The 22,788-nt window shown below is 43.1% G+C and overlaps 1 protein-coding gene across 1 annotated transcript in view; it reads right to left on the reverse strand.

Moving 5' to 3' along the window:
* Window positions 1-19,525: 19,525 nt before the first annotated feature.
* The window catches only part of ZW10 (zw10 kinetochore protein), a 34,128-nt gene continuing 30,865 nt past the window's right edge, over window positions 19,526-22,788 (reverse strand). Inside the window, exon 16 of the mRNA XM_043482010.1 lies at window positions 19,526-20,080. Coding sequence (XP_043337945.1) covers window positions 19,960-20,080 — 121 coding nt within the window. The 3' untranslated portion in view covers window positions 19,526-19,959. The remainder of the gene's footprint in view (window positions 20,081-22,788) is intronic.

Raw genomic sequence — 22,788 nt, forward strand, 5'->3', positions numbered from 1 at the left:
CCCGGTCCTGGAGAGCTCCCGCCAGCAGCCCAGGCACCCTGCCCAGGGGTGACAGGCGAGGTGACAGGTAGGTCCTCAGCCGCAGCGACTGTCCTCTCAGTGGCACACAGTGTCTGGCACAGGGTAAGTGCTCAGTAAAGAGTTTCCAGCAGCCAATCACTCAATCAACACTGCAGTTGTCAGTTTTACTTCCTCCCCACCATCCTGCCCACTCAGGAAAGGTCCACCCTACTGGGTTGGTTCAGACTCCTATCACCCCTTGGCTTCTAAGCAATCCCTCTGCCTCCCTTCTTTTCTTCTAAATTTATTTTTAATTGGAAGATAATTGCTTTACAATATTGTGTTGGTTTCTGCCATATATCAACATGAGTCATTCATAGGTATACAGATGTCCCTTCCCTCTTGAACCTCGCACCCATCCCACCCTATCCCTCCCCTCTCGGGTGTCACAGAGTGCCAGATTTGAGTTCCCTGCCTCATACAGCAAACTTCCCCTGGCAATCTAGCTTTACATGTGGCGGTGTGTATGTTTCGGGGCGCCTCTCAATGCACCCCACGCTCCCCTTCCCCCACCGCGTCCGCAAGCCTCTGTGCTCTCTGTGTCTGCATCTCGATTGCTGCCCTGCGAATGGGTTCATCAGTACCATCTTTCTAGATGCCGTATTGTGCCTCCCTTCTTTCCCCTCATAATCCATGCTCCACATGCCTACCAGGTTTCCTTCCTAGACAAAGGTCAGACCTGGCCATTCTGCTAACTTACACAAGCTTTCAGGTACTCCCCAAAGCCTGCAGGATCAAATGCACATTCTTTAGACTGATTGTTCAATGCCCTTCACAATCCAATCTCAAACTAATCTTTCTGGCCTCGGGTTTCACTGGATCCTTCCTTCCCTTTATCCCATCTACAGTCAGCGCCCTAGAATGTTCCTCAAGCAGACCCCCACTCCCACCCCCATGCCTCTACTTAGGCTGTGCTTCCCTCATGTTTTCACAAATGGAAAACTGCTGGTGCTTCAAGGTATAGCTCAACTGCTAACCCATCACAAAACGTCTCCTCTCAGGCCCCAAATCCAAGATTAGTAATGTCTTTTCTTTGTATTAATACATAGCTATTCCTAGCACCTTGCTCAGTAGACAGCGTGTCCTATTCCCATGCTGTCCCTGTCCTGCGCTGTCCCTCATCAGCCACTGACGCAGTCGTGAAAAGTGGAATGTATGATAGAAAGCAGCCCAACATTATAGGGCAATTACCCTCCAATTAAAAATAAATTAATAATAAAAAAAAGAGTGGGAGGCTCGGGAAAGCAGCTCCCTCGCCCCACGTGGGAGCCTGCATTCCCAGGAGGAAAGAGAAACAAAGCCACCCTTGTTCAAAGCTTCAGACAAAGAAACAACCTGACCCGTATTCTAGGAAATGGTTTCTAAGCCTACAAAGAAGCATCCATTGTTTCTGGACGATGTCTTAAGCTCAAAAATAAAATATCAAGTCTGTGATTTACATACTATAAATAAAAGTGACCTCCCCAGATTGCTCATTTTGTTAATCAAAGGACTCTTTTTCACTGTGCTTAAAAGCCATTTGCTTTGGGAGCCGTTCAAATTTCTATCTACAGATGCAAACGTAGGAAATGCTCGGTGGAATATGAACTGTAGGATGAACTCCCCACATGGTGAGTCAGTCGTGTCATTGTTGGACACAAAGGGCATTTTTCAGCTGCCTTAATCAAGATGCAAAGGAGTAGCAAAATAAATCAATCATGTGTTTGATTAAAAGTGTCTTCCTAAACATCTACTCCAGGTCAGCAATAGCAAACACCTTAAATCAATGTTAAACCACTGATGTGACTGTAAAAGCTTTGTCACTCAGAGAAAGTCAGTCAGTCTCTCCACGTACAGATTTTTTTGATATCCACTTTGTCACTCCCTGGGCTTCCCTGGTAGCTCAAACAGTAAAGAATCTGCCTGCAATGCAGGAAACCGGGGTTCAATCTCTGGGTGGGGAGGATACCCTGGAGAAGGAAATGGCAACCCACTCCAGTATTCTTGCCTGGAGAATTCCATGGACAAAGAAGCCTGGCAGGCTACAGTTTATGGGGTCGCAAACAGTCAGATACGACTGAGCAACTTTATCACTCACTGGTCTCTTCTTTCTTCTCCAAGACCAGCTTTCATCAGTTATCCAAAGCGCATCAATGGCTGATTGCAAATGGTGGGGCTGGGACACTGCACAAAGTTCTCTGCTGTCTTGGAATTCACAGTCCCATGCAGACACACACACGCAAAACAGAAGCAACAATATGGCCCCAGTAATATGTTGCATGGTACAAACAACATACGCAAAATCAGATTTCTCTTCATTTTCACATCATCCTGTGTGGGGACAGCTCCTTTGAAGTTTACTCTGTTTTCAGGACCACCCTGGGAGAGACACTAGGCAGGAGACTTCTATCTCCATTTGATTCATGATCACACCAAGAACAGAGGGGCTAAATGCTATGCCCAGGTTCATGCTGGTGAGTCCAGTGACAAGGGCAAAAACTGCATCTGAATCTTCTGACTTTATATCCAGAGCTCTCTCCCCCTCTCCAGGGCTGCCTCCCACAGACCTGAGAAGATCAGAGAAAGACGGACAACGTTGGTGCCCTTGGAGGAAGAGAGAGATCTAGAGCTGGTGTTTAGGTGGGGGAGACAGGAAGAGGCTTGAGGAACTAAGCCAGCTCGGACAGGTGGGATGCAAGCAGCTGACACATCCAGATGAGGGAGATTTTTGGAAACCTTTTTTTCTTTTAATGGCTGTGCTGGGTCTTTGTCACTGTGTGGGCTTTTTCTCCAGTTGCCGTGTACGGACTCCTCATTGCAGGGGCTTCTCTTGCGCAGCACAGGCTCTAGAGCGCGCTGGGTTCACTAGCTGCCGCACGTGGGCTCCGTAGGGCAGTCCCCAGGCTCCAGAGCTCAGTCTGGTAGTTGCGGCACACGGGTTTAGATGCTCTGCAGCGTGTGGGATCTTCCCAGACCAGGGGTTAAACCTGGGTCTCCTGCACTGGCAGGCAGACTCTCCACCACTGAGCCACCAGGGAACCTTTTAAAATTATGGGAGAAAACTGACTTGATTTGTGGCAAGATGAAAAAAGAGGTAGATGAAAATGCAGGGCTTTGACTTTTACGGTGGTTCCCATATACTTTTTTTTTTTTTTTGCCTAAGTGAATTTTTTAATTAATTAATTTATTTTTTATTGAAGGTTAATTGCTTTACAGAATTTCGTTGTTTTCTATCAAACCTCAACATGAACCAGCCATAGGTACACATATATCCCCTCCCTTTTGAGCCTCCCCCCACCTCCCTCCCCATCCCACCCCTCTCCGTTGATACAGACAGACAGCACATTCCCCTTGGCTGTCTATTTTACATATGGTAATGTAAGTTTCCATGTTACTCTTTCCACACATCTCACCCTCTCCTCCCTCCCATGTACTTTTGAAAGACACATTGAGGGTAGGAAATTCTAGATGGCTGTTCAGCTTCCCTCTCTTTTCCTGCCAAAACAGGAGCAAAGTTCCCCAGGGTCTCAGGCTACATCAGGAATGCCTGGAATCAGCAGTGAGCTCTGGCAGCCCGTAAACCAGTTACACAGCAGCTGTCCCAGTAACTTGGCTAATTAAATTAGAGCCCACTGAATGCTTTATTGACCTAAAGCTCACTCCAGTGAGCAGGCCCACTTGGAAGGTGACTATGTTCACGGCTGTTGGTTAACAGATTAAATAGAATGGTCAAGGAAAATAAGGAATGACGGGGAAAATCTCCTCACTGCAAATAAATCATCTGAAGCGCAGCTGCTAGGGAATGACCTGTAGGTGATTTATCTGATGTTAGGGGTTGAATTAGGACTTCCCTGTAGCTCAAGGGGTAAAGAATCTGCCTGTGATGCAGGAGACCAGGGTTCAATCCCTGGGTCAGGAAGATCCTCTGGAGAAGGGAATGGCAATCCACTCCAGTATTCTTTTGCCTGGAAAATTCCATGGACAGAGAAGCCTGGCAGGCTACAGTTCATGGGGTCGCAGAGTTGGACACGACTGAGTGACTCACACACACACGGGTGGAATTGCTCTCCCTCCACGGAATTTATGTGTTGAGATCCTAACTCTAGTGCCTCAGACAGTGACCTTATTTGGAGATAGTGACTTTATAGAGGTAACCAAGTTAAAATGAGGTCATTAGGATGGGCCCTGATCCAATATGATTAACGAGTGTCCTTAAAAGAGGGGGAATATGAACAGAGGGAAGATGATATGAAGAGACACAGAGAGAAGACAGCCAAGGAGAGAGACCTGGAACAGATCCTTCAGTTCAGTTCAGTCGCTCAGTCGTGTCTGACTCTGCGACCCCATAAATCGCAGCACACCAGGCCTCCCTGTCCATCACAAACTCCCGGAGTTTGCTCAAACTCATGCCCATTGAGTCAGTGATGCCATCCAGCCATCTCATCCTCTGTCATCCCCTTCTCTTCCTGCCCCCAATCCCTCCCAGCATCAGGGTCTTTTCCAACGAGTCAACTCTTCACATGAGGGGGCCAAAGTATTGGAGTTTCAGCTTCAGCATCAGTCCTTCTAATGAACACTCAGGACTGATCTCCTTTAGGATGGACTGGCTGGATCTCCTTGCAGTCCAAGGGACTCTCAAGAGTCTTCTCCAACACCACAGTTCTAAAGCATCAATTTTTTGGCACTCAGCTTTATTCACAGTCCAACTCTCACATCCATACATGACCACTGGAAAAACCATAGCCTTGACCAAATGGACCTCTGTTGGCGAAGTAATGTCTCTACTTTTTAATATGCTATCTAGGTTGGTCATAACTTTCCTTCCAAAGAGTGTCTTTTAATTTCATGGCTGCAGTCACCATCTGCAGTGATTTTGGAGCCCCCCCTCCAAAAGTCTGACACTGTTTCCACTGTCTCCCCATCTATTTCCCATGAGGTGATGGGACCAGATGCCATGATCTTAGTTTTCTGAATGTTGAGCTTTAAGCCAACTTTGTCACTCTCCTTTTTCACTTTCATCAAGAGGCTTTTTTAGTTCCTCTTTACTTTCTGCCATAAGGGTGGTGTCATCTGCATATCTGAGGTTATTGATATTTCTCCCAGCAATCTTGATTCCAGCTTGTGCTTCCTCCAGCCCAGCGTTTCTCATGATGTACTCTGCATATAAGTTAAATAAGCAGGGTGATGATATACAGCCTTGACGTACTCCTTTCCCTATTTGGAACCAGTCTGTTGTTCCATACCCAGTTCTAACTGTTGCTTCCTGACCTGCATACAGGTTTCTCAATAGGCAGGTCAGGTGGTCTGGTATTCCCATCTCTTTCTGAATTTTCCACAGTTTGTTGTGATCCACACAGTCGAAGGCTTTGGCGTAGTCAATAAAGCAAAAATAGATGTTTTTCTGGAACTCTCTTGCTTTTTCGATGATCCAGCGGATGTTGGCAATTTGATCTCTGGTTCCTCTGCCTTTTCTAAAACCAGCTTGAACATCTGGAAGTTCTTGGTTCACGTATTGCTGAAGCCTGGCTTGGAGAAATTTGAGCATTACTTTACTAGCATGTGAGATGAGTGCAATTGTGCGGTAGTTTGAGCATTCTTTGGGATTGCCTTTCTTAGGGATTGGAATGAAAATTGACCTTTTCCAGTCCTGTGGCCACTGCTGAGTTTTCCAAAGTTGCTGGCATATTGAGTGCAGCACTTTCACAGCATCATCTTTCAGGATTTGAAATAGCTCAACTGGAATTCCATCACCTCTACTAGCTTTGTTCGTAGTGACGCTTTCTAAGGCCCACCTGACTTCACATTCCAGGATGTCTGGCTCTAGGTGAGTGATCACACCATTGTGATTATCTGGGTCGTGAAGATCTTTTTTGTACAGTTCTGTGTATTCTTGCCACCTCTTCTTAATATCTTCTGCTTCTGTTAGGTCCATACCATTTTTGTCCTTTATCGAACCCATCTTTGCATGAAATGTTCCCTTGGTATCTCTAATTTTCTTGAAGAGATCTCTACTCTTTCCCATTCTGTTGTTTTCCTCTATTTCTTTGCATTGATCGCTGAGGAAGGCTTTCTTATCTCTCCTGGCTATTCTTTGGAACTCTCCATTCAAATGGAAATATCTTTCCTTTTCTCCTTTGCTTTTCGCTTCTCTTTATTTCACAGCTATTTGTAAGGCCTCCTCAGACAACCATTTTGCCTTTTTGCATTTCTTTTCCATGGGGAATGTCTTGATCCCTGTCTCCTGTACAATGTCACGAACCTCCGTCCATAGTTCATCAGGCTCTCTGTCTATCAGATCTAGTCCCTTAAATCTATTTCTCACTTCCACTGTATAGTCATAAGGGATTTGACTTAGATCATACCTGAATGGTCTAGTGGTTTCCCCTACTTTCTTCAATTTAAGTCTGAATTTGGCAATAAGGAGTTCATGATCTGAGCCACAGTCAGCTCCCTGTCTTGTTTTTGCTGACTGTATAGAGCTTCTCCATCTTTGGCTGCAAAGAATATAATCAATCTGATTTCGGTATTGACCATCTGGTGATGTCCATGTGTAGAGTCTTCTCTTGTGTTGTTGGAAGAGGGTGTTTGCTATGACCAGTGCATTCTCTTGACAAAACTCTATTAGCCTTTGCCCTGCTTCATTCCGTACTCCAAGGCCAAATTTGCCTGTTACTCCAGGTGTTTCTTGACTTCCTACTTTTGCATTCCAGTCCCCTATAATGAAAAGGACATCTCTTTTGGGTGTTAGTTCTAAAAGGTCTTGTAGGTCTTCACAGAACCGTTCAACTTCAGCTTCTTCAGCATTACTGGTTGGGGCATAGGCTTGGATTACCGTGATATTGAATGGTTTACCTTGGAAACGAACAGAGATCATTCTGTTGTTTTTGAGATTGCATCCAAGTACTGCATTTCAGACTCTTTTGTTAACTATTATCACTACTCCATTTCTTCTAAGGGATTCCTGCCCACGGTAGTAGATATAGTGGTCATCTGAGTTAAATTCACCCATTCCAGTCCATTTTAGTTCGCTGATTCCTAGAATGTTGACATTCACTCTTGCCATCTCCTGTTTGACCACTTCCAATTTGCCTTGATTCATGAACCTAACATTCCAGGTTCCTATGCAATATTGCTGTTTACAGCATCGGACCTTGCTTCTATCACCAGTCCCATCCACAACTGGGCGTTGTTTTTGCTTTGGTTCCATCCCTTCATTCTACCTGGAGTTATTTCTCCACTGATCTCCAGCAGCATATTGGGTACCTACCGACCTGGGGAGTTCCTCTTTCAGTTTCCTATCATTTTGCCTTCTCATACTGTTCATGGGGTTCTCAAGGCAAGAATTCTGAAGTGCTTTGCCATTCCCTTCTCCAGTGGACACATTCGCCAGACCTCTCCACCCTGACCCGACCGTCTTGGATGGCCCAACGCAGCATGGCTTAGTTTCATTGAGTTAGACAAGGCTGTGGTCCTGTGATCAGATTGACTAGTTTTCTGTGATTATGGTTTTAGTGTGTCTGCCCTCTGATGCCCTCTCACAACACCTACTGTCTTACTTGAGTTTCTCTTACCTTGGACGTGGGGTATCTCTTCACGGCTGCTCCTTACCTTGGACAAGGGGTATCTTCTCACGGCCACCCCTCCTGACCTTGAACGTGGAGTAGCTCCTCTCGGCCCTCCTGCGCAGCAGCCGCTCCTTGGAGGTGGGGTTGCTCCTCTCGGCCGCGGCCCCGGACCTCCGGGGTGGGGTAGTTCCTCTTGGCCTCCGCCCCTGACCTTGGACGTGGGGAAGCTCCTCTTGGCCGCCGCTCCTGCGCTGTCGCAGCCTGGCGCTCTTGGTCACTACCCCTGACCTTGGGCGAGGGGTAGCTCCTCACCGCCACGCTGCTGCGCGATCCGTCGCAGCTGGCACGCTAGAAGGTACCAATTCTGCCAACACCTTAATTTTAGATTTCTAGCCTTCTGAACTGTGAGATGATACATCTCTGTTACTTAAGCCACCCAACTTCTGGTGCTTTGTTACAGCAGACCTCACCAATTAACACATCTGGGGACACACGAGAGCCAGAAAGACCCCTGGGTGAGAAGGAATTTTCATGAGAACAGGGAAAAGAGCACCACTTCTGAAGTCAAACCAACCTGGGACGGAACCCTGACTTTGTATTATCCACTCTGTGACCTTGGGCAAGACACTTCATCTCTCTGTGCCTTGATTCCTCATCTGTAAAATTGGGATACTAATATCCTTCTTTCTCAAAAGAGTGTTCTTAGGATTAAATGTGAAAAATACAGTCTTTGGCTTCTGTTGATCCAGGTCACACGTGACCCCTCAGCAACTAGGCACAGTCATCAATGTAAATTATGACCATTTAACAGCACTGATGTAATGGATATGAGTCATTTTCGTAAAATAACTACAAAGTGCACTAGAGTCTGATGTTACCACACCTTCGTTGGGATTCTGTGAACATTATGATGATTGTGTCCCTTCTCCATTCTTTTGGCCTCACTGAATTTATCACATATTTGCTCTTTCTCCCTGTCAGAATGGCGACTCCAGCTTTTCTTTTCTTTTTTTCCCTCAGCTGCGCTGGGTCTTTGTTGCGGTACATAGGGCTCCAGAACATGCAGGCTCAGTAGTTGCAGCAAATGAGTTTATTTGCCCCGTAGCATATGGGATCTTAGTTCCCCAACCAGGGGTCAAACCTACAGATTCTTAACCATTGAGCCACCAGGCAAGTCCCCGAGATTCCAGCTTAATGCTCAGAAGTTCTTCATTTGTCTTGCCAGACCTGGGCCAGAGGGGAGAGTTCATTTAGCAGTCTCCAGGGACTGCCTCTAACCATGTCACTCTGGAGATCACTCCTGGAGACAGCCAGGTAAACTTTGAGAGAAGAAAAATGCATTTTGATTTGTCTTTTTTGTTGCCTGCTTTAAAAAAAAAAAATCTTGTCACTTGAACCCTTCCACCTCCACCCCAAAATAATTATTATCATAACAAAACCAAATGGAAAACTGCTTCCTGTAACAATAAAGTTATATGGTAAAGCTCTATTTTTCCAGATTTGTTGGGAGATTGACTATTTTGGTTAACTTTGCATTCTACTGAAAAGTTATATTATCAGGAATTCCCTGGTGGCACAGTGGATAAGAATCTGCCTGCCAATACAGGGGACATGGATTCAATCCTTGGTCCAGGAAGATTCCACATGCCTCAGAGCAACTAAGCCTGTTTGCCACAACTACTGAGCCCATGCTCTAGAGCCGGATAGCCCCAACTGCTGAGCCCACGAGCTGCAACTACTGAAGCCTGTAGGCCTCAAGCCTGTGCTCCAAGACCAGAAAAGCCACTGCAATGAGAAACCCGAGTACTGCAAGGAAGGGTAGCCCCTTCTCCTTGAAGCTAGAGAAAGCCCTTGTGCAGCAACAAAGACCCAGTGCAACCAAAAATAAAATAATAATAATAAATAAATAAAATAAAGATCAAGTTATCCTATCAAAGCTAGAGAACAACTTCCAAAGAATTAGAATATAAATCAAATATGCTAAATTCCAAGTGCACCGGGATGGATTGCTCTTTCCTGGTTCACAAGCCTTATAGAATTTGTCAGTGTTTCAGGGACAATGTCAGGCCTTCAGTTAGTGCCAGAGTCCTGATAACAAGAACTGAAGTTATCAATAAACTTGCAACTCCAGGTGGCATGAATTTTAAACAAATAGGTTTGTATGCATCTGCATAAACATATACATATGTACCTATACATATATATATATATATATGTGTGTGTATATATATATACACACACACACAAGTACAAATATCTGCACACAGTCAAGGAAAACAATGTCAAACCCTTCCCACATGAGAGGTCACAAGGACTGCATACAAGGACACTCCAGGTCACACCACAAATGTGCCCTCTTTTTATTTGGGCCAAGCTGTCACACATTGTGTGGGGCTGACCTCAAATCAGTCCGTGATTATCTATTAAGTATACTCTGCCCAAGAAGAGCATTAGACACCATCCTCGACCACAAGGAGCTCCAGTTTAGCTGGAGAAACCCCTGCACAACTAAACTCTGAGCTGAGTTCATTGAGGCTGAAGTGCTGAAGTTAACGTCTGTGTGGTCATCACTCTGCGGCAGGCTGTGCCGTGCGTTTTACATAAATCATCTCACTGAATCCTCTCAGCAAACCCATGACCTCAGTCATTAACTTCATTTTACAAATGAAGATTCTGAGTCTTAGAATAAAAAACTTGTCCAAGGTCACAGAACTAAGTGAATGTAAACTCAGATATGAAACCCAGGTCGGTGTGGCTCCACGGCCCATGCTGGCACTTTCCCCACCCACCCCCAACCCTGCTTCTTCTGCCCTTCCTCCTACCCAAGTCTGGGTAGACCAGCTGGCCGCCGCAATGATCCTCCAAAAGGTCAAAGCTCTTTCTTCTTGTCCCTCCCTTTTCATTCCCACCTACTCATCCATAGCTACTACTATTCTTCCCCAGAAAACAAAACAAACAAACAAACAAACAAAAAGCAGAGAACTAGGATTCAGGCTTTTCAGGAGCCTTTTTCTTCTACTCTGAAGCAAACTCCAAGGGGAAATATAATTCAGTGCAAAGCAAAAAACATTTTTACTGTCTTTGCTTCATGGAAAAATAATATTACTTTCTTAATGAGACCATGACTTTATTTAAAAAAAAGAAGTTAGTTGTCATATAGGTCTGCTTATCCTCTAACTGAGCTACTCCTTGTTCCTCACTGATCTGTTGGCAGAAATTAGCCAGAAACAAACACCAGAGAGTTAAGATTGTACTTTCTCAGAGAACCCCAAGTTAAGTTCTCATAGGTTGGTAAAGTGAATGCTAAACAACTAGATACTTGGGGTAAAGAGAAACAGAAAATTAGAAATAATACTCCACAGGCATCTACTGCAGCACCACCCAGTCAGATGGAAGAGGTGGCTGATTTTTTTTTTTAATGAACAAGAAGTTGACACAGAGACATAGGGAATTTCTGCCCTCCATAAGTCTACTAGAGGTTCCATTCTGCTAAAAATCAGGATGTCTAATGTGTTTTTTTAATTGTTTTGCTAATAATTGCTTTTCAGAAAGTCAAAGAAGCAAAGAGGGGAACTTTTTATTCAAAACGTTAGTTAGAAAACAATTGCAAATTTTACAATAGGCGAGGAAGAAATGATTTCACCAAGGCACAATTCCCGGCTTTAGGAATGCATATTTCAAAGAGCACAGAAAAGGAATTTCCTGACAGTCCAGTGCTTAGGACTACAAACTTCCACTGCATAGCACAGGTTCAATCCTTGGTTAGGAAACTAAGATCTCACAAATCATGTGGTGCAGCCAAAAAAGAAAAAAGAGCACAGAAAAGTGCCAGAAATAATCTCAAGGCTATCAGTTCAGTTCAGTCGCTCAGTCGTGTCCGACTCTTTGCGACCCCATGAATTGCAGCATGCCAGGCCTCCCTGTCCATCACCAACTCCCGGGGAGCTTACTCAAACTCAAGTCCATTGAGTCGGTGATGCCATCCAGCCATCTCATCCTCTGTCATCCCCTTCTCCTCCTGCCCCCAATCCCTCCCAGCATCAGGGTCTTTTCCAATGAGTCAATTCTTTGCATGACGTGGCCAAAGTATTGGAGGATAGACTTTTTTAAAAAGACATAAAATCTATATGTAGAATTTTTTTTAAATGCAACTTATAAAAAAATTAACTTACTTACAAAATAGAAACAAACTCATAGCATAGAAAACAAATTTACTATTACCAAAGAAGAAAAGTGAAGGGGAGGGATTAAATTAGTAGTATGGGATTAGTAGATATACACCACTGTATATAAAATAGATAAATGAGAGGGATTTACTTTATAGCATAGGGAACTATATTCAATATCTTATAATAAACCATAATGGAAAAGAATCTGAAGCTGTACATTTGAAATTAATACAATATTATAGATCAATTATAGCTTAATAAGTAAAATTAAAAATACTTCATACTCTGAGTGAAAGAGGAGGGGAAGGACTTCCCTGGTAGTCCAGTGGTTAAGACTCCATGCTTCCACTAGAGGGCACAGGTTCTATTCCTGGTTGGGGAACTAAGGTCCCTCATGCCTTGAGGTGTGGCCAAAATATTTTTAAAAAAGAAAGAGGAAAAGGTATTTCAAAACTGAAAATCTGACTGTATAATAAACAGGACAATACAATAAAAATCAGGAGTCTACAAATGAAAATCCAGTGATGAGTTCAACAAAACAGCAACAAAAACAGGCCCTTTATAAGCAAAAGTAGAAGAATGGCCTGGACATGAAAAGGTAGTGTCAGTAAGATCAAAGCCCAGAATATGCTGAAGTTTATGAAAAACATTATTTCAAGGAATTAGGCAGGGGGTGGGGGGTAGGGAAAGAGGATGGTCAGTGAAAGAAAAGGAAAAAAAGGGTTCAGCTATATTTGATAATGAGGCTTCCCAGGTATCTCAGCAGTAAAGACTCCGCCTGCAATGCAGGAGACACAGGAGACTAGGGTTTGATCCCTGAGTCGGGAAGATCCCCTGGAGGACAGCATGGCAACTGGATACGGTAGTCTTGCCTGGGAAATTCCATGGACAGAGGAGCCTGGCAAGGTACAGTCCATGGGGGTCACAAAGACACGACCGAAAGGACTGAGCGTGCAGGCATGCATACGAGATCGTGTGGTGTTAAAAAAGCCACACAAAGAGAATTGAACAATGCGAACACGATTTTGCTCCCCAGTTCCTATCAAGGAGAATCATCTTCAACCTGGGAAGGCTAGAACAAAGCCCTTGAGAGGAAATGAAGCCTAAGTTAGGTGAAAAGACAGAAAAAGAAAACCTGGATTTTTCACAGTTCTACACTCAGGTGAATTATGGGACATAAAAGAAACTTCAGATGTAATCACAAATCCAGGTTACATCATCCTTGAAATGAGAAAGTGTCCCAATTTTCGAAAAGGGGGCAAAAGACCTACTGCGATTAAAGTCAGTTTTACAAAAGAAAAGATGACTAAAGAGAAGGTGAGCAAGAAGCCCTAATTTTTTAGTTTTAAGTCATAAGGTGGATACAGATATGGCAAACTACTTAGACTGTGCCTTTAGGAACGGAACTTAACATGGAAATTAAATGAAATGTATAACAAGGTTAATCTGAGATATTTAAAGCTGTGCATAATTTTTACCATGCTGCATCAAGCATAAATGGAGCCCTTCATGCACATGAAAACAATTAATACTCTTTCAGGCAGCATTTCTGAAGTCAGAGAATGGGAATGGGAGACAGAAGCCAGCCAGCAGCTGCTCCACTCCTGACGCCGCTCCACCCAGACAGGCCTTAGGGAAGGGAGTCACTCTGCCTGACACCAAGCCAGTCCTAGAGTCCAGCCAATGCCGAGAGCTGGAGCTGGGATGCCTAGTCTACCGGGATTGTCAGTGAGAGGCAGCCAGCAGACCCTGGCTCTAAGGGATCGCTCTCATCAGGAGACGTCCTCTCTGATGAGACGATCAGCAAGAAGACTCGTTTCTGGGCAATCTTTGAACACCAGAAACCAAGGAACTGGGTTAACTGGAGCAAGTGGCTCGGCAGAGAGGAGCAGGACACAAAGGGCGCGTGGTGGCCAGTCAGCCGCCAGCGGCATTAGAGGCGTTTGTTATTTAACAGCCAGCGCTCAGGAAAGGGAGCTGGGTGGATACAGGCTCAGCCTGAGTGAGGAACTGATGCTGGGATAAAAGGGAGAGGCAGGCCGCTAGAAGACACTTCCTGTGGGCAGAGGAGAGAAATGACAGGGGCGGAGAGACGGAGAAAGAGAAAGCTTCGCAAGAAACAGCATTCAGACTTCTCACAAGAATGAGCCCTGGGTTTAAAATGATAATGCTGTCTGGCATTTGCTTCAACAATTCAGTGTGTGTTTTCAGGAGCAGTGGGGTGGGGGTGGGGGTGGGGGTGGGGGCACAGATGGAACAAGATTGGCTGTATGATCACAATTGCTGAAGACGGTTGGCAGCTACCTAGGGGTTTGCCACACTATTTTCTCTATTTTATATATATGTATATTTCTGCTTCTTTGGAAGCTACTAAAAGTTTCCCATTTGACTCAGTTTAAAAAAAATTGAAAAACCTAAATCCTATTAACAACCTGCATAGTCTTTCCCCCTCCACCCCCATTACTTCTCTAACCACCTTTCCTTCCCCTCTCTCCCTCACTCTCTGCTATTTCTTCACCAGACACATTCCTCCCACCTTAGGGCTTTGCAAGGGCTGGGCTCTCTGCTCAGAGTTGTCTACACTCAGACATCCACATAGCTTGCCCACCTCCTCAGGGAGGCGTCCCCTAACCATCCTATTCAGAATGTCAGCTCTCTCCCCCTTCCTCCAGCCCTGGAAGGACAAAGGAGTTCGGATTTATCACCCCATGTTTATTTTCTCCACACATTTAAAATCTTCAAACATATTACCTAATTTACTTATTTCATGTGTTTATTTTCTCTTTCGGTTCAGTTCAGTTCAGTCGCTCAGTTGTGTCTGGCTCTTTGAGACCCCATGGACTGCAGCATGCCAGGCTTCCCTGTCCATCATTGACTCCCAGAGCTTGCTCAGACTCATGTCCATTGAGTCAGTGATGCCATCCAACCGTCTCGCCCTCTGTCGTCCCCTTCTCGTTCCTTCAATCTTTCCCAGCATCAGGGTCTTTTCTAAGGAGTCTGTTCTTCCCATCAGGTGGCCAAAGTATTGGAGTTTCAGCCTCAGCATCAGTCCTTCCAATGAATATTCAGGACTGATTTCCTTTAGGATGGACTGGTTTGATCTCCTTGCAGTCCAAGGGACTCTCAACAGTCTTCTCCAACATCACAGTTCAAAAGCATCATTTCTCCGGTGCTCAGCTTTCTTTATGGTCCAACTCTAAATCCATACAAGTATTGTTTTCCATACTGGAAAAAAAATATCTTTGACTAGATGAACATTTGTTGGCAAAGTAATGTCTCTGCTTTTTAATATGCTGTCTAGGTTGGTCACAGATTTTCTTCCAAGGAGCAAGCATCTTTTAATTTCATGGTTGCAGTCACCATCTGCAGTGATTTTGGAGCCCAAGAAAATTAAGTCAGTCACTGTTTCCACTGTTTCCCCATCTATTTGCCATGAAGTGATGGAACCGGATGCCATAATCTTAGTTTTCTGAACGTTGAGTTTTAAGCCAACTTTTTCACTCCTCTCTTTCACTTTCATCAAGAGGCTTTTTAGTTCTTTACTTTCTGCCATAAGGTGGTGTCATCTGCATATCAGAGGTTATTAATATTTCTCCCAATCTTGATTCCAGCTTGTGCTTCTTCCAGCCCAGCATTTCTCATGATGTACTCTGCATATAAGTTAAATAAGCAGGGTGACAATATACAGCCTTGACATATTCCTTTCCCAATTTGGAACTAGTCCGTTGTTCCATGTCCAGTTCTAACTGTTGCTTCTTGACCTGCCTACAGATTTCTCAGGAGGCAGGTCAGGTGGTCTGGTATTCCCATCTCTTGAAAATTTTTCCACAATTTGTTGTGATCCACACAGTCAAAGGCTTTGCTGTAATCAGTAAAGCAGAAGTCGATGTTTTTCTGAAATTCTTTTGCTTTTTCTATGATCCAACAGATGTTGGCAATTTGATCTCTGGTTCCTCTGCCTTTTCTAAACCCGGCTTGAACATCTGGAAGTTCTAGGTTCACGTACTGTTGAAGCCTGACTTGGAGAATTTTGAGCGTAACTTTGCTGGCGTGTGAGATGAGTGCAATTGTGCAGTAGTTGGAACATTCTTTGGCATTACCTTTCTTACAGATTGGAATGAAAACTGACATTTTCTAGTTCTGTGTCCACTGCTGAGTTTTCCACATTTTCTGGCATATTGAATGCAGCACTTTCACAGCATCATCTTTAGGATTTGAACTAGCTCAGCTGGAATTCCATCACCTCCACTAGCTTTGTTCACAGTGATGCTTCCTAAGGCATCACTACGAATAAATCTATCTCTTTAGCACCAGAATTTGAAACTCCAGAGAAACAGGAAATCTTTGTGGGGTTTTTCTGAGGGGAGCATTGTTCAGTGACTTGAGTAATGCCTGCACCCAGTAAATGTAAGTAGAATCGATGTAGGGAGTGTTAGGACCACTTGTAAAGCTGAGACAAGGGAGGGAGTAGCCCTGGTACTAGAGTCTTCTTCAGTGGCAGGTGTAGCTAAGACCTATCCACTCCCACCCGGCTCTCTCACACTACACAAGAAATCTGGGGCACTCTGATTCCTGAGGAGGAGTGCAGAACTTATACATAGCTCATCAGCATCATTGCCCTCCCCCCCAAACTCCAAGCAGAGATTTCATAACACGGTTTCGAGACATCTAAGGCTAGCTCCAGTTATATTATGTGACATCACAAACTTCTCAACCAAACTTCTCATGACAAGGAGAGGAATGTCTGTCTAAACCATATAATTGAAAAACTTCTCAAAATTGGGGCTTTGTAACTTTCAGGAAATTTTAGGCTTTAACAAAATATCTATTTTTAGGAGGAAGTTATCGCAAAACCAAAACCCAATTTAAAAAGACCATTTTGTGCCATGACTTTTTGTGTGTGAGGCCATTTTCAATAGCCTTATTCCTTCCTGAATTTACAGCTACCTCCGTTTGCTAAAAAGTCACTCCTATACACGCCTTCATTTTTATATGGCACAAACCAGCTGTGGAACTTGGGCAAATTACTCCTTTGGGCCAGTTTTCTTATAACAAAAACATCCCCAGAGGAGGTATGTGTACCTCTCAGAACTTTCAGAAGGTAGACATAATCATAGGAAATCGAATAAACAATAGAATGCGTGCATGCTCCCTCAGTCATGTCTGACTCTTTGCGATCCCCTGGACTGCAGCCCACCAGGCTCCTCTGTCCATGGGATTTCTCTAGGCAAGAATACTGGAGTGGGTTGCCATTTCCTCCTCTAGGGGATCTTCCCAACCCACAGATCAAACCCGTGTCTCCTGCATTGCAGACAGATTCCTTACCGCTGAGCCACTAGGGAAGCCCATATCTTTTTTTAACAGTGTTATTAATCAAAGAAAATACTGTTTGATCTATCCACAAGTGATTGTTCAGTGGTATGTCACCGTTTATAAAACAGATGCACGCAGAGTCTGAACCACCTTCCTGGGCTGACCAAGGCCAGGAAAGCCCAGGGTAAAATGGACAAGCTCCTTGGCCTCGGTTCCCACGGACCAGGCCTAGATGCCTTGTGCTGCTTGTAGGCCTGAGCAGAGACTGCCATCTGGAGGATCCCCATTTCAGAGAGAATCCGATGCAAAAGTGACCGTGCATGGGTCACCAACAATTCAGGATCCACACTGCAACAGAACCACTATCGAGTTACATCGGGGGTTTGCCTTTTTTAAGAAAAACTTTCCTTTTTACTAAAACCTTGGAGATCCTTTCTGGAATTTCATTTCCCTGTCATTGGTATAGTTCTGGGTGTAATCTGGGAAGAGGCTTCTTCTTGTTGACCTACAGACACATGAGTCAAGCCTCTAAAGTTCCTTTAACCCCTGGGACTTCCCTGGCAGTCCAGTGGTTATAAGACTTTGCCTTCCAAAAAAATAAATGGGAAAAAAAAAAAAAAGACTTTGCCTTCCAATGAAGGGGGTGCAGGTTTGATTCCCGGTAGGGGAACTAAAACCCCACATGCCTCCTGACCAAAAAAACCCAAAACATAAAACAGAAGTTCAACACTGTAACAAGTTCAATAAAGACTTTGAAAGTGGTCCACATTAAAAAAAAAAAAACTTAAAAAAAAAATCATCTTACTCCCATAATCCACACTCTTTCTAGAGGAAGAAGGTTCCCCTCCCAGTCCATCCTAGGTTCCCAATCAGAATAGTTACCTTCAGGGTCTCAGTAAGAGCTACAAGACCCTACTCCCATGTTGCTCAGTCAGATGGCTGAGCAGATCTCTGACCAGAACGAATATTCCCACACCAGTTGTTCAACTGCCTTGGCAATTGGAGTCTGCCTGCTCTGTGTGATATAATATACAGAGTATTCATTAGAGGAACAAATGCTGAGGGATGGAGTCTACCCAGCCTCAGAAGAATTGTGATGCAGCTTTTTGCGCTAATGGCGGGGGAAGGGATGGGATAAGGAGCATGCTATTCAGTTATAAGAGATCCCACCCCTCAATTGCTACACCTGTCAAGCAGCAGGAATAGCTTCTATGAACAAAAGAAATCTGCTATTGTGTGTTAACAGTCCCGTAATTCACGTATTTCAGTTTTGTCCTTAGTTCCCCATTCTCTCCACCGCTGAAAAAAAAGAATGCTACCTCAAATTGTGTGGATTTTCAAAAACAGTTATTTTCTTCATCTGTGAAAATGGTCCCCTCCCCCTCTCTCAAGGAAGACAACTTCTTTGTTCTCAAAAAAACTAAAGTTGGTTCAGGCGTCTTTTTTCTGTGTGTTGTCATAATAGGGTATGTTGAGTATAAATAAATAGGTTGTCATCAACCACAGCTGAGTTCTCTGATAAAAAAACACCAGCCTTCTTTCTAATTCATTATTCTATGACCTCTAAACAGGTAAAAGGAAAACTGAGCAACCAGAATGTCTAGGGGCTGAGCCCGAACTAAGAACAAGGGGAAGCTGGAATAATTGAAGGCAGTTTATTCTATGCGTGCCGGGGACTGGGGGCTGAAGCCCGAGGAAGCAGACCACTACACTGAAAACTTCCTCCAGACAGCACCTTCTCCGAGGCACACACAGACGACACTCTTCTCCCTCTTTTCACAAGAGGAAATCATAGCTCTGCATGAAGAGATACAACCCAGAGTTCTACAGAGAATAACTTCAATCTAATATAAACTCCAATGGCTGCAGAGTTACAAACAGAGAAAGTTGAGCTGTAGGATTAACCATGCTCACCAAATAAAGGATCAGGCTGCAGAACCCAGAGTTCGCACCTCACAGCACGTACATACCGAAGGCACACTGGCAATGTAAAACCTTTGCCATCTGAGAGGTACAGAAACAGTGGACTTTGAGAAGACAAAAAAAAAAGAAGAAGAAGAAAAGAAAATCCAATTTTAAAAAATAGAATTTAGTCTGGGAATTCCCCGGCAGTCCACAGGTTAGGACTCTGCACTTTCACTGCCTAGGGCCTGGGTTCAATCCCTGGTCAGGGAACTAAGATCCGACAAGTCGTGTGCAAGTTCAGGAAAAAAAAAAGCATTTAGTTGAAATAGCAAAAAGTGCCAAAAATTTATATTAAAAGAAAGTCTTAGGGGTCCTAAGAATGTTGAGAAATTATCAGACAGTATCATGAAGAAAGAAGATAAGTCAGTGAGTCCTCTGTGAGGATCATAAATGTCAATAAAAAGAGTGGCACAAAAGACAGGAAAACTTGATGGCCTCCTTTGTTAAGCTCCCATATTATTAAACACTCACCCATAACTGAAAATTATTATTTATTGGAAAGAAATATTAAAGGCAGTCTCTTTAATTCCCAAGAGACCAAATATAGTTCCCTTGCCCTCCAAAATAAATCTCCCATCCCTCACAAATTCTTTATTCAGACTCTTGGAATGTCCCGGATTCCTTGATCCAAGGCCAGAGCTTGTATTTTCAATGGATACAGTCCCGAGATCCTCGGAGCACATGAAATAATGTCACCCTGGGGTTTTTTTTATCATGGGAGGGTGGCTGAAAAGTCAACAACTTGAGGTACTTCATTTGACATCTTATCATACAGGCCAGGAGGTAAGGCGTTCTTGGGTGAAATCAAACTTCCACAACATATCAGTGATTCCAAGAAGTCTTTAAAGGAGTGATTACGCCAAGAGGAATCCACCTGGTCAAGACATGGCCTTCTCAGGAAGATGGAGCTATTTAATCTTAGCAAGGGTGGCTGCTCTTCTTTCTGTGTTCTGGAACAAGGCACGAATTAAAGCTTTTACTTCACTGGAAGAGAATGCAGTTGCCAAGGGCCCTTTTCCATCTGCCCACCTGCAAAATAAAAAAATACAATTTCTATTTCCTATTAAGTATAAGCAAAGTTTTTAAATTGCTTACTTGATTCCAAACATGTATTTGTTTAACTCATTATTGACCAGGGGATTTTTGCAGAAACTACTGCCTGTGGCCGGTGATTTGTTATATTAAGTGACATTGATTCAATAATGTGTTAAAATGGAAATAAAACAAATTCTGGCATTTCCCCCCTTCTTTATGAGTCTACCACTCAGTATGTTTAACATCTTCTGCTTCTTGGCTGCGTTTTGGTATCAGCATAAACTGATGAAGAGACCAAGTTAGAAAGATAAACACTTCCTTATTCTATATTCACTAAGCCCGTTTAAACTTGACAATTAGAACCACATGCTCACAGGGTTATATAGAGAAATATAACCGTAACTACTTTAAAAAGTGAACCACAGGTGGCACATTTTAACCGACAAAGAGGCACAAAATAATACATTTAAAATCACAAAAAAATCAGTAGAATAAAGGGTAAAAAATATGAACAGCTCACAGAGAGAATAAAAACCAGTTGTTACCAGTGGGGAGAGGGAATTTAGAGGCTGGGGACTAAGAGGTACAAACTAATAAAATAAATTACAAGGACACAGTGTACAACACAGGGAGCCGAGCCAATGATAACTAAAGGGAGTATGACCTTCAAAAGCTGAGTCACCGTATTGGGCACCGTAACTTAGTAATACTACGCGTCAACTATACCTCCACAGAAAAGCACAGATTTTCCAATATAAAAAAGATAAATAGGCATTTTACAATAGAAAAAAAAAAAGATCACTAAAAAGATGCTCAATGTCATTAGCATTTAGGGAAATATAAACTGAAAGGACAATGAGCTACCATTTCATAGCAACTAGGCTAGGAAAAATTTTAAAGTCTGATAATACCAAATACTGGTGAATATGTGAAACAACAGAATAAATAAACTATGAAATATGCAGCTATAAGATAAATAAGTCACAGGGATGTAACATACCCATAAGGAATACAGTCAATATTGTACAACTTTGGTGATGGATGGTAACTGATATTACTGTGATGATCATTTCATAATGTATAAAGATAGCAAATCACTATGTTTTAAACCTGAAAGTAATCTAATATGTTAATTATAACTTTTTAAAAAACTATGACTATTATCAGAATATGATACAGCAGTGCATATGAACTATAGCTATACATACTTTCATGAATGAATTCCCTAATCAAAAGAAGCAAGTTATAGAAGATTCTATTAACAGGAAGTTCAAAAACAGGCAAGTCTAAAACTTATATTTAGGGATACGTACAAATGTGGTAAAACTATAAAGAAAAGCAAGGAGATAACACAAAATTCAAGACAGTTACCTCTGGGGGTGGGGGGGCCATTTAGAGAACAGCACATAAGGGTCTTCAAAGGTAATGACCATCTTTTTCTTAAGTTGGGTAGTAGGTATGCGAACACTTATTTTACTCTTTTGTTCTTTAGACTTGTGAATATGTTATACATACTGTACTTCATAGGTATATATTTTAATTTTTAAATGTTTAAACTATACAACCGAAGATAGTTTCTTTGGTAAAAAAATATTTTCTCTAGTTATTATCCTTATGTCTACTGAAATCTCTGGGAGGAAGAACATCTTCCTAGGCGGAAGAAAAGAAGCTGAGATATATTAGTATTATAACTGTCCTCATAACAAAGAATTAATGATCATTCTTGAGCTGCAAGAGGGCCCTTTTAACAGCAGAAACAAAATTTCTCATCTGCTGCCCTCTGGAGTCTTATCTGAAGACATAACCCACCAAGGACTTGTAAATAACAGATGAATCAATTGAAGTTTGTACTAAGGGCAGTTAGAGGTCTTCTGAGGTGATTTTGTTTTTTCAAACAAAAATCTCATTTACCTTGTTTAAGAATGAATAGTATTTGCTGGGAACAACTCAGACACATCAAGGAGAGCTAGTCCAATACACTTGGGCATCTGTATAAACCAACCTAAAGCAGCTAGACAAGCAGCTACAGAGATGGATATGGACCTCAACGCCTATCAGTGCATTCTCTATGCAAGGTTATGTCTGCTTGTTAATCATATACCAGGACAATAATTAAAGCATCCATGGATATGCAACTAGCCAGTATTTATCCTGTTTTGCACAGTATCAACGACCTTCACACACTCAATAGGATACAACAAAGTATGCAATTACAGAGCACAGCAATGTTAACTGATGGTGCTGAGAGAAAACAACATCCACTGTATTTACGAAAAGGTCAGTCCTTTCTATGTGTGTGGTACTGAATCCCTGTAGAAAACCTGCTGCTCAAACAAACAGTGGTTTGATGCTGACTATTCTTACAGGTAAAAGTCACTTCTCTATTAACATATCAAAATCAATCTTAAAATGCATCCACTGTTGGTTGAAATGGGCAAGAATTCCCATCTAGGTGTCAGAAGGTTGCACCTCTTGTAAGTGCAAGCAATACAAGATCATCTATCTGTAGAGCATGACAAAACAACATGCTCAAGACAAAAATAACAGAAGCAAGAAGTCCTTACAGTATCAAATATGAGACAGTGGTCATGAGATCCACACTACAACAGGCCATGCAAAGGCCCCAGTCACTGCTACTCAATATGAAACTCTCCTGAGTAACATCAGGAAACAGAGGAAAGCACTGCCTTCGATGGCACTAA

This window comes from Cervus canadensis, chromosome 11 (genome assembly GCF_019320065.1).
Source record: "Cervus canadensis isolate Bull #8, Minnesota chromosome 11, ASM1932006v1, whole genome shotgun sequence".
Taxonomy (NCBI): Eukaryota; Metazoa; Chordata; class Mammalia; order Artiodactyla; family Cervidae; genus Cervus; species Cervus canadensis.